This window comes from Odontesthes bonariensis, chromosome 14, assembly GCF_027942865.1.
Source record: "Odontesthes bonariensis isolate fOdoBon6 chromosome 14, fOdoBon6.hap1, whole genome shotgun sequence".
Classification (NCBI taxonomy): Eukaryota; Metazoa; Chordata; class Actinopteri; order Atheriniformes; family Atherinopsidae; genus Odontesthes; species Odontesthes bonariensis.
Window position 1 is genome coordinate 23,270,240 of NC_134519.1, and position 13,248 is coordinate 23,283,487.

A 13,248-nucleotide genomic window follows, 5' to 3' on the forward strand; every position below is an offset into this window, starting at 1 on the left:
GCATCCTGGCCTCTTTGTGCGCCAGTCTGGCTGTTGGCAGCACTGTTTGATTTTTGGCAGTTGGATCACAGCTTCTTGCTGCCCAGCTGAAGCAGTGGATGGTGTCCAGCGAGAGAGCCGCAGAGAGACCTAAGCAGACAGAGAGGGGACACGGAAAAGAGAAGAAGGCAGGGAGACACAGACACTCCAGAGGGAGGAAGCAGAAGTGAGAAAAAAAATAGATAGGAGATGAGGAGACAAAGAGACCAAAAATGTAAAGCCGCCTTTGTACTTTGCTGTTCAGAATTCTAAAGCTTGTGTAGAGGAATATGTTATTCCCAAGTTCACACTGTCCACCCTCACCTCTTCACTTCTCACAACTTAAACCTCACAGTTTGGTGCTGGTGATCGATGAGACTGCTTCTCTCTTTGTGACCAAACAGCTATCACGGTAATCAGCTCACTTGTGCATGTCTGTATATTTCTGCAGACAAAAGGCTGGGAAATGAGGTTAATGTTTGTGCTTCCTTGTGCTCCGTTTTTGTTTTAACATTGCAATACACACCCGACGCAGGTGTAATATGTTTAGCTGCTTTCCAGTCTGGAGATTAGATTGGATTGGACTGTCTGTCAATCTGTGTGTTTGAGGGAGGGTCATTACACTGAACATGAGCGCTGTCTGAGTGACTGAGTGATGAGCTTTGTGTTTTTATTCTGGGCCAAAGCACGCCTTTGCCCAGGTTTAGATTTCAAATACACACACATACACACAATTTAGCACCTTCCCTTGAGAAAAAGTAGGAGAGAAGGAGAAAGGATGGGCGCAATTAGTTATGGATGAACAGATACTTAGATTCGAGGCATTCTTTCTCCATTTTCTCCTTGTTTTTGACACATACACTCACTTTTTCACACTCACACACACACACAGACAATGTGCATACTGGCTGCGTCAGCAGACAGGAAACCGAAACTTATACATTATTGATGAGTCCAGTCATTGATTACAAGTGATAAGTGGTATTGACAATAGGTGTTAGGAGAGGAGAAAAAGTGTTGATGTGTAGGTTTATATATGCACACATTTTCCCTCTGGGCTGAAAAATGGCTTAGAATATGTAATGACCTCAGTATCACTTTAGCTTACTATATGGTGCTCGGATATGCTTGCAGGTAATGAGAAGAAACCCAGAGTATGCAGAATTTCTAAAAATTTACATTCTCACTTAACTCGGAGATATGGATCGTTTTGGCTTTGTTCACTCAGGTTTTTATAAGTTTTACCCTGAAATTTATGCCTCCACTGAAATACCAAGGAGTTGTGGAATTTCATGTTGAGCTAATGTAACACGTAAAAGAAACATTCAACATTTTACAGTAATAACCTGAACCCTCCTTTTCTTCTGGGAGTAAGATCATAAGATCAATATCAATCTCATGTTTGCTATTCAAAGATTGCACACTTTAACGTGTTCAAGCTGTAAACTAAATTACATCCTTGTCCTGTGATGAGACACGTAAGAGCTGTGTTGATATTGATATTTCTATCATATCTAAAAATGCATTTCATGGCTTCAAAATGGCTAAACAGCCCATCTGCTATTTTAAGTCATCCTGAATCTTGAAGGCTTATGCTGAAAAAGAAGCAACCATTTGGGACTTATCAAAAGTGAGCAGTCACTGCCTTTTAGTAGGAGTCTTTGCTCATTTTCAAATATACCGATACTCATAGGACTTTATGTAACTCCTCTCTTGCAAGTGCATTGCATCACTGCACTTCATTACAGAGGCTGGAGTCAAAAGTTTGAATCGGACCACCATGGAAATACACAGTCATTGCCATTTTGGATGTCACTATTCCCTGCCTATACATTGTATATACATAAAACTAACTGTGAATAAAATTTCCAGACCAGTGACAGAATAAAATGTGTCAGGAAAATGACAGATTGATGGCATTTCTTACCTCGCAGCGGTGTGCTTTTTATGACGGTCGGACCATCGGTGTGGGACTAGTAGCGAACCGAAATTTAGGGCGGAAACGGGAGAATAATAAGAGTCTGGCACAATAGTAATATGTGTGCCTAATGCCTTTGGCATTGGCACCCATAATAATCATCAAACAGAGTCAGGGACCAAGTCTCACTATTCAGCCAAATAGGGTGCAACCACTGGGGGTTTGAAGAGTCTAGACAACCCAATGATGCTAAGATATGTCATTTTATACAGTGTTGACCACGTACACATGTTTGTCCAGACAGTTCAAATTCCATCTACAGTACAGAGCACGTTCCTACGTTAATAGGAATTTCAACAAAAAGCAAGTACAGCCAAGTAACTTTAAAGTTTTAATGTTGGGAAATGTCATTTATACCTATTGCTTTTGTTGTGTGTGTGTGTGTTTTGGTCATTTGGGTGAAGTGCTCCTTTAAAATGGCAGAGGGTGTTCTGAGTTATACTATACTGCATAAAAGCATTAATCTGTATCACAGTAAGTGAATGAGAGAACACATGACTGTGCTAATTTGCGCCTGTATCTGAAACAGACGATTATGGGAACCTTGTCAATAGGTAGCTTTTATCTCTGCACTGAGATGATTGTGTTTGAAAAAGATTGTATGGGCGCCTATCTATTGAGCCCTGAAATCATATATTATTATACTATTATGTCTCATTTTCTGTATGTCACTCAAAAGCCTGTGTACTGAGGAAAGTAGTCTAAATGGTCTTTAGTACTTCCGAATACAAGCATAGGCTGGAGGCCTCCTCTGACCTTTTGCTGCACACCGCTGTTTCTGTCTCATACCTCTCATTTAACCTTTCTGTCTCTCTCTCAGCTCGGCCCTGCTGTGCAGCATCCCTCTGCTTCATTATACCACTCATCCCATTTTCTTGCTGGATGTTTCTCACACAGATACTGATTTGTGCCATTGCGAGCAGACACATGCATATGGGTGCTATTACATTCGCACATATATATATATTTATATCCGCACACACCTACACTGACACCGCATGATTGTCCTCTCTGCTGTCACTGTCTGTTGAGCTGAGGAGAAGGTCTTGGAGTCAGGTAGAGATGATGAGCAGCATGACTGCAAGAGGAAGGGAAAGGGAACGAAAGATAGGAAAAGAGCTCTTTTGTTTTGCCTACCAGCAGCTTGAAAGCATGCAATTTTTAACCTACTCAGTTGAGTGATTAGTCTCATTTGCATTCAGAAGGGCAAACATTACAGGCGTTCTAAGTAGTTTTTTCAAGTCACTGGTGCAACCTTATAAAAATTTGAGTGAATATGAAAGCATCCAGCTTTAAAGTGATGCTGTTAGTTTAAAATGCATCAGGTCAGCAGCTCACACGTGTGATCGTAGATCTGTGAAATGTAAATAATGGCTCAGACATTTCATTAGAGGAAGGATAACCTAGCAGAGCCACAATGTGTGTGACTGAGAGACAGAGAGAAGAAAGAGAGAAGCAGCAGTCTCTGCAGATGGATGCTGATTAAATATTGATGGTCAGCAGTGTTGAAGGCTTGATTAGGACCTGAGTGAGCCAAGGTTGAACGAGCCCACACACCTACACACGCGCTAACAACGGACACACACATTTAGGTGGAGAAAGTCCTTCCAGAATTTGAGCAGGATTCCATTGTGTCTCCCGCTGGTCATCCTACCACTCCTTCTGGTCATTTTTCATTCTCACCTTTCTGCAACCTCCCTCCATTTCCTCTAGTCACATGGAGATCATCCCCTCAGAACAACACGAGTGATATATTGTACATTCATCCTCCTATTGTACTTCGTCCTTGATATTAGTCGACTACTGTAGTGATGTTCCAGCAAAACTGTCAGTATCAACAATCAATTCGAGAAGCAAGTGAGTGGAAGACTCAAAATGGCTGCAACAAAATATTGAATACACAGGATAACAAGCTATTACCTTGATAAAAAGCTAACTTAAACAAAAACTTGCAATATTTTTCAAGTATTAGGTATGGGAGAGGATGAGCTATAGATAAAAAGAGATCACCTTCATTTCAGATGTCAAATTAAATTGTTTCTCCTCACGATGCTTTTTCACCAACTGATGTTGTTTCCCCTTGAACTGTAACAGCATCACAGCCACATTGACCTTGAAGCTGAAGTTACAGGTTTAGCACTGCTTGTAAATTCACTGCCGATCTACTCCAACACAACAAAACACACCCTTGTATAAAACATGAACACATCTTGGGAGCTTTTATGTGAGAAGTTTATGATACAACATGATGTTACGCAATATATTCCAGACAAACACAGCACTCTGTATCTGGGGGGGGTTGAGAAACATGTTGGTGTTGACATGTTTGTTCTGTCTCTTGTGTTGTTGCAGTTACTTTGCTGGACTCGATGTCTGCTTTGGCAGACCTTGGCTGGGAGGCTTACCCTAATGAGGGGGTGAGTATCTGCAGTAAGACACACATGCACACATACAAACAAGCACGTATTCTCCTCTTTTTAGGCTCGGTCTGGCACCGTAAGTATGAATCTGATCACAACTAGCCCGTTGTGCTCTCTTCTAATGGAACAGACAGGGAGTTTGCAGCTTCGGAGTGTGTGTTTTAGAGAGCACTGGGTTTCTTAAGCGCTCCTTGCTAAATCGGGAGTCTGCAGGGGGAATTTACAAATTATTTCTGCTGTGGTGAAAACACAGTGGCACTGAAGCCTCCGTTTATAACTGGTTGCGGTTTTTGGGATGGAGTGACGGTACATAGTGGAGGAGTAGATATTCTTACGTAAGACGGGATGGCATATACAAGTCAGCGGTACGTGCATGTGCACTTGCGGGGGGTGAGGGTGTTGCATAACAAGCCTTTTTCAGGTACAGGGACCAAGGGAGTCTGGAGTGCAGCCACCATGAATCAGAAAATGACAGGAGAAAAGTGAGGAGAGGAAAAAGGGGAGAGCATAGACAGGAAGAGCGACAAAGTGCATTCAATAGAGCGGGATCTGTATGTCACTGTAGTGCAGGAGCTGTTGAATAGCGCTGAATTAATTCTATTTCCTCTCGAGTCACACTTCTTTCTCTACTCCCTCTCCACCATTCAGCATCAGTGTGCAAAATTGCAGGATGCCACACGCTGTTTCATGGTTTTGTGTTGCAGAGAGGCAGCTGAAGTGAGCGAAGCTAAGCAAAGTTGTTTTCTCAAGCAATCAAGTTCACCTAAATGAAACGCTCCAAGTGTCTGCTCATATTGCGGATGTTTCTTTCTCTTTATAGAAGGACAGGATGTGTTCCATCTGTGGTGAAGCAAAGAGGCTCAGTCTAATTTTGAAAATCAGGGTGCATGATACACACAGGGTGGAACCCAAAAGCAGACTGACACAGAAAAATGGAAGGAAAACCGGTTTATTAATAGAAGTGGGTTACAAGGTGAGGCCACAGAGAATCCAGTCTGGTGATTATCTCTATGAAGAGAGGAGATCGTTAGATTGGTCCGGGAGAATTCAATGACGACACTCTGTTCACTCAGTGAGCGCTTAGTGGGTTTCCAGAAGGGATAAGTGAGCGATGCAGGCTGCGGTTTAGTTTGTCCGTGATGGCGGCGGGGCGAGCAGGCAGGTACAAAAGCAAGAAAATGGTATTATTTGCAAGTTGTCAGTCCAGACACTGCGATGGAATCAGCAGACATATCCAAGATCTCAAGAGACGCAAGATTGCACTGAGAACACAGGGAGAGGCACAGTTAAACAAAGAAAGCTTTCTTCAAACACTGTGGAACACTGGTTGGCCTGATTACCACAGAGACAGTGAGGCAATCTGGCGAAGACTGGAGCTCCTGAAGATCTTTAAGAAGCCAGCTCTAAATGAGCGCAGGCCAGCTGAAGGTGTGCTGGCAGGAGCAATCCAGACTCCGACCTGGACTTCCTGGATACCTGCTCAGCCCTGCCTAGGACTCAGAGCAAAACCAAAACACCACAGCCAAGTGCAATCACGACAGTGCATAAATTTTACTCGAAAATGTAGTTCAGCGGCACCCTATAGCTCAACTGGTTGAGCAGGCACTTGGTCTCTTTTTTGAGGCTATAGTTTCTTGATGCAGCCAGTCTGGGTTTGAGTTGTAGGGCCCTTTACTGCATTTCTGCCCTCTTTCTTGTCTGTCTACTATAAAAAAATAAAGGCCACCAGTGCCAACAAAAAAACAAAAAACTGGAAAGAATAGTAATAAACTCCATACTGACTATCTTTGTTCATGGACACACAACACTGCGTGGATCTGGCATCTACTTCATGACTGTTGAAGAAAATAAATAGAAAACTGGCTTTTTGGGGCTCTTACATTCTCCCTCTGCCAAATAAAGGCAAATCAGTTGACTCTTAATAACAAATAAGACTTTGTTCATCATAATGTGCGGGGCATCTGAAGTTTTACTTATACTTTTCATTTGATTAAAAAATTAGCCGTTGTGTTAAAACTAATAAAATGTCTCACTGCTCTTCTCATTTGGTCCTGTGAAAGATCTAGCTAATGTTATTTTTCCTCTCCTAGATTCCTGGACTAAAAAATATTTATGAATTACTGGACCACAGAGGTTTCCATAACTTGATATGACTTTTCCACAAAAATACCCCCCCCAAAAAAAAAATATTTAACAGCCGATAGTAAAATGGTGTAAGTGTGACATAAATAATTACAATAAAACCTTTTATAGTTTTGACACCTTTGTGTCTGAGCTTTGCTAAGAAGAAACACCATCTTTCTGTTAAGACTCCATACTTTTCCATTTCAAACATTGTGACCAAAACAAACACGTCTCAGAATAAATTTTAGGATAAATATCAGTCAAGCTACTGCCTTATTTTTACTCGTGAAGCTTAAGTCTGTACACATTCTTCCCTGCGCTTCGATGTGGTCTGCTGAGCTAAAAGGATTTTAGGTTTGATTTTGTTTGTTGTTTTGTATGTTTACGAGGATATGGTTTAGTCCACTTTAATGCACCAGAGCTAAGCCAAGCCACTAACTTCTCCCCTGTGTCATTACACAGCTTTTATTGTAAAAAGCAAATAAATGTAAGCATTTGACACGGGGTTGGCAGGGTTTTTGCTTTATGATGCTACTAGCAGAAATCTATCCTAAATCACCTCAAATAAAAGCACATAAGTCTTTACAGGAACATATGGCTCAGTTCAGCCAAGTATTCAAATCTTTTGGAAAAAGCTCACCTCCTGTTGCCAAAGAGTAAATACAACGCCATGATATAAATTGTAAATGTGTCCCTTTTTTACAAATCCCGAAGATTTCAAGTTAAATCTAGAAAAAAAATCACAAACCAAGGCAAGTTAAGGTTGCTTGTCCTCTTGGAAATAGTGCTGTTTATACAATTAAAGATGACTCACTAATTATTTCTAGGGGCATGTTTGGTCTATTAGAGAATTAATGGTCTAGAGAGCGATATCCTGTGACAGGAAAGGTGCCAGGGCTGCGAGAAGCCCCCATGTTTCATATCAGAGGATTATCTAGTTGACCTTTGAACCTTAATCCTGAGGATTATTCCCAGTGAGAGGCAATTCCCACTAATATGAGACCAGTGTCTACCTGAATTAGTCCAAAACGACACTTGACCCTCTCAGGTCACTCTTAATCCAGGACATACAAGGCCGGATGTGGCTGAGACTGAGTGGAGCGACCCACTTCTGTCACTGTTTGTGGGGGTTTTCCTGCTGAGGGACACAAAACAGATACGTCTTAATGATGTTTAAAAATAAGAGGCTCAGCAGCCCCTCAACCCCTCCCGTTTTCCATCTTCCAGGTCTGTTTAAACCGAACCTCCTCACTCCCCCCTCTAAACTAGAGCTTGTGTCAGAGTTTGTAGGCCAATTATATCCTCGTAGGTGTACCCATCAGATGATTGCTGAGGGAGGGATATTATGTTAAGCTGGTGAATGGTTGAACTAAAAACCCAATCTGACATCTCTGCTTCACTTCAAAGCAATCAGGTGGGTTTCTTGCTGATTGGCTGAGGTGATTGAAGGTTCAGGGAGGACATTTTCATTCTAAATGTTAATTACTGTTCTGAGTGGACCAACACATAGCAGTTTGAAGTTTGTGTGTGTGCTTATTCTGGTGTATGAGGCTGCTGAGTTAGAAAGGGAGCTTAAACTCTTGAGCCTATCCAAACATTTCCCAGTTGGATTTTCAGTGGATTTTCACTCCAGCAGCTGCTGTATCGTTGGCTGATATGGAGGGAAGCAGGTTGTTTTAATGTTCTAAACACACCTGCGCTTTACGCCAGGCAAAAGTGACAATGAACAGCCGCGCCAACTAGGGAAATAAGTCACTCACCAGGAAGTGGCAGTAATCCAGCCACTCCAAACTCTGTCTACAAAGAAATAAACAAAGCCATCATAAAGCCCTCTTTATCCCTCAATGACTATTCCCATAAACGCTTTAATCACCACTCCCTGGGGGCTCAGCGTTGTGAGTTTGTGTGGGTGGGTGTGTGTGTGAGACCGTCCTGTGATGTCCGACTGGTCTCGGCTCCGCACAGATGGGTCTATTTAGCTGCCAGGCGCGCCTGTAATTTACCAACATTCATTCCCCGCTCCACTCTTTCCTCCCTCTTTCTCCCTCAATCTTGCGTCTTGTTCTTTTAATTGAATCGAGAGCTGCTGATCACAATGACTCTCAGCTGCTGTGAGCGTACAATGTCAAGCAACACTCTAGCGATACATCCTTTATACCGTGTGTAATCTTCAAACTTTAAACAGGCTGTCAGGGAAATTTGTGTCAGCTGGGTGCAACAGCTTAAACAGACTTGTGCCTCTTTCTTTTCTTTTTTCTTTTTTTACTGTTTTCTGCTGCCTGTTTCTCTAGTGGACTGTTGGGTCAGGACCAAGAAGGAGCTGGTTTTGTTTGAGTTCCTACTCATACACAGTGGAGGCCGTGGAGCCTGAAATAATCTGAATGTGGGAGAAAGAGCTAGAGTGTGTGCAAGGCACAAGTCTCTGTGTGAGTGCATTTTTGTATGTGGAACTCTTTGAGCATAAAGGTCTCGGAGGGGAAATGATTCAAACTTCGGATGGCTTTTTGAGGCCTCACATTAGATTTACTTCATGAATTCAACCTCAGCTCGGACATTTCCATTGTCTGCTTTCCTTGCTTTTTACTGGTCTGACATTTCTTTCACTCTTGAAAATTTGGGACCAGTTTGTAGTTGACTCCCTTGAGTGCATTCTCACACCAAACTCACAGGGTGCAATACTGCCGCCCCTTTCCAAGTAGAGATGTTTAACAAGTGAAATGGTTCACATTTGGGCGTTTGAGGGGTGGTGGAGTCACATGACCTTCAACCAGAAGACCTGAGTGTGAGTTCTTTGTTGGGTCTTGAAATAGCTTTTATTATGACAGCATTGTGTTCCATTTATGCTTTTGCACTCACTTCTTTGTTATTTTCAGTAGACATCATGGTTTGCGCTAGGATTCACAACTTTACATCAAGATCCACACGTTAGATGACACACTTCTGCAGCAACCTTCTCCTTCCCTGGATCGCTTGATAGTGATATCGCCTACAAAAAACATTTGGCTTTGGTCTCTTGGCACCTATTTCCCACACTCAAGGGACTTTTATTGATCCGACTACACAGAGCGTTGAAAAGTAACTCTAAAAAACACAGACAATCTGATAAAAAGTGATCCTGACCAAGCATCCAAATGTTGAGAGGGAGAAAAGATGGTGACACTTGTGCATACTGCAGCTCATGCAGGTGCACATACGTTTGCATGTAGATGACATTATTTATATGGTCGGACAGCTGTAAAGATGACGTGCTCACACTTTGGAGGTTAAGGTTTTAGTCTTAAGATGATGACAGGAGCTCAGAACAAAGATGGTGGTCCTCTCATCCCTTACCACAGACAGACTCATCCAGTTTGCATTTGTGGGTATGTGTGGGTCCAAAAAAATTCAGTTAGCTAGCGTGCGAGTAGATCAAATATCTAAAGACACTGAAACCAAATTGGTTTATTTTCCTTTTCTTCAAGGAATAGAAATGTTCTGTGTGTGTCTGTCTGTGTGTGCATGTGTGTGAAGGGTGTAAGCATGTATGTGTGTGTTAATAGAAATGTTTTCCTGCTCAAGCGAGAAGTGTTCTAAATTACAGCCTTAGTCAGAAGTGGAAACAGATGGTAGCAGATGACGGGAGACAAAGTAGCTCTGTCCTACCTACCCCTTCTCTCTCTTTCTCCATATTTCTCTCTCTGGGTCTCTTTCTCATACACACACGTCTACCTCCTCAACTCTAAATCACACATTTGCTTTAGAAAAACAACCTCACTCTGCCCACATGTGCAGCATGGACAAAGACATTCCTTCAGTCATCCTGACACAGATCATCACTCATATTCAGCCAGTCATGAAAACAGAACATGCAGGCTTAGTGTTGGTTTGCACAAAACCGCAGTTCACTGAGCTTGGGCCAAGTTATCCCTTCAGCAGTGTTTGAACCAAGATCCTCTTTGTCCATTGAATAATGAAGACACAAGATTACAGCTGAGTGGAGCTGTTGTCAAGATGGCCATGTGCTGCTGGGTGTTGCTCTACAGTAATTCAGTTTTGCTTCCACTTGGTCTTTGATTAGAGATTATTTATGCTTTACTTAAAACAATTTCCACCTCAGCATTCCTTGGCAGCCCTCACTGCTTTATTTTTCCATCATAACGATCCCGCATCCATTTTCCAATGCCTTTTTAATCTTTCTTACCCCTCTTTTTTAACGCTTTTTCCTCTTTCTTCTGCTTTCTTGTCTTTTTCTTGCTTTGTTTTTCTTTTAAATTGATTTAAGTTTACATCCCAAGCTCCTCCCTTAACCACCCCTTTTGTTTCTCCTCTCCTCCATCTTCCTACCATTATCTTCATTACTTTCTTTGCTCGCCTTCAAAAGATGGAAAACTAGACATCTGATGATTATGGAAGATCTCCCATGTGCCTCTAAAATGTGCTTGAAACAGCAAAATAACATACCCTTCTCTTTCTCATCCTCAGTGGGAGGAGATCAGTGTGATGGATGAGAGAAACACTCCGATGAGGACCTACCAGGTGTGTAACGTAATGGAAGCCAATCAAAACAACTGGCTGCGGACTCGCCACATCAGCCGGGAGGGAGCGCAGCGTGTCTACATTGAGATCAAGTTCACCCTGAGAGACTGTAACAGCCTGCCAGGGGTCCCCGGTACCTGCAAAGAGGTCTGCATCATTATACACACTGCAGATAACACACAAACAAGTTTCCTGACACATGGACAGCATGGAAGCTTAATGGTTAGATAACAAACGCCTTTGCAACTGGTGTGTGTGTCTAAGTCTTCCTGTTGCTTTTGAGCTGCTTTGTGTTGACTTGGCTCGTGGTGAGCAAACCACTGAAGTCTGACCCGCTCCATGGTTGCTGTTGTGCAAGTGTCTGCTCTTTGAAGGGAAGAATGTAGAAAAAAAAGCCATGTCTCTTTTTCGGGAGAAATGATCAACATAACGGTTATGACATATATATAAGAAATTATGGAAACTGACACTGTTTGGCTTACTATTCACAGACTATACACTGATCTGATCCATTTCAATAAAACAAGAAAAAAAAAGTTGTGTTTGACAGCTCAAATGTGTTTATACATATTGCAAACAAAAGGCTGAAAGATATTCATACCAAAGTAATTTTGGTATGTTTTGAATTACATGGAGTCATTACACAAGTGTTCAGGAGAATTATAAAAGAGAATTAAATTAAATTAAGTAAGTGACAAAGAGAGATTTGTGTCCTCACTTTTTTTCAAATTATTAGATGATTTTACAGAATTTTGTCTTTATATACAGCGTGTTAACACCTTTATTCAGGTCAGGCAGCTGAAAAAGTGATAGTTATCAGTTATCAATATCACTTGCATGAAATAAGTACTTCACTTAAATATTATTCAACATTATACAGCACAACAGCAAAATACCATTGCTTTGTTATCAGTACTTTGTCTGACCATTACACCCATTAAATTTTCATTACATATATTCAGAAAGAGTTGAGGATTTTCTGCGATAAAGCATCGAGCAGCACGTGCATGTCAGTGCAGAAAACACCTGCTGTCTGGCTGTCCAGACGGATGGACTGTGCTTTTAGGAAATGCAGATGAAAAGCTAGACAGGAGTCGAAGCCTTGTTAATATTTTGTCTGATTACCCGCACATTTATCCAACCTGACAACTGATGCACTGTTTGTTTTGCAGACTTTCAACATGTACTACTATGAGTCCAACAATGCCAATCTTTGGTTCATCAAGGAAAGCCAGTATGTCAAAATTGACACTATTGCTGCAGATGAGAGCTTTACACAGGTATGAATACACACACACATACACCCCATCAATCACTTTATATTTAAAATGTATATATGGTATTCATTTTCCATTAACACCAGTACTATTTACAATTACAAGTACTAAAAACAGTACTTATTACATAATATGTGTAAAAAATACACAATAAAGATTCCCAAAGTAACTTCTATTATTAAAGTAAATAAAACCAGTCTTTCTCATTGCAGCTGTCTGTTTTCCCAATTTTTCTATATGGCAATATAATTAAATGGAGGAAGAGTAGCATTCCAAACTAAATTAACACTATTTTACAAATACTAAATTAAATTGGGGTTTAAGCCCAGCTTATCTTATTCCATTTGCTCCCAAAATTGTCAGGATTGAGGGCATCATTATTTTAGTCCGGGTAATGCTGTCACTTTCAGGCAGAATGAATTTGAATGCCTATTAAATCAACTAATACATATGAAATCCACAATCCCTTGTCCACAGGTGGATGTTGGTGACCGTGTTATGAAGCTGAACACGGAGGTGCGAGACATCAGCAACTTGAGTAAAAAGGGTTTCTACCTGGCCTTCCAGGACCTGGGCGCATGTATTGCTCTGGTCTCAGTCAGGGTTTTCTACAAGAAGTGTCCGCTCACCGTGCTTAACTTGGCCCAGTTCCCTGACACAATAACAGGGGGAGACACAGCGCTGGTTGAGGTCCACGGTGTGTGCGTGAATGCCTCGGAGGAGTTTGAAGCTCCCAAGATGTACTGCAGCGCAGACGGAGGCTGGCTGGTTCCCATTGGGAGGTGTGTGTGCAAACCTGGCTTCGAGGAGAACAAGGACGTCTGCCAACGTGAGTTGAGAGGGGGGTGGCTGAGGCATGCGGGGAATGGAGTTGTAGGAGTGCAAACTTGTGTGTTTCTGTGAAAGAGTGACAGAC

The 13,248-nt window shown here is 41.8% G+C and overlaps 1 protein-coding gene across 1 annotated transcript in view; it reads left to right on the plus strand.

Annotated features, from left to right (window-relative positions):
* Positions 1-13,248, plus strand: part of epha4b (eph receptor A4b) — an 81,876-nt gene that overhangs the window by 10,640 nt on the left and 57,988 nt on the right. The window contains exons 2-5 of the mRNA XM_075483651.1: positions 4,349-4,413; positions 11,002-11,202; positions 12,228-12,335; positions 12,810-13,161. Coding sequence (XP_075339766.1) covers positions 4,349-4,413; positions 11,002-11,202; positions 12,228-12,335; positions 12,810-13,161 — 726 coding nt within the window. The remainder of the gene's footprint in view (positions 1-4,348; positions 4,414-11,001; positions 11,203-12,227; positions 12,336-12,809; positions 13,162-13,248) is intronic.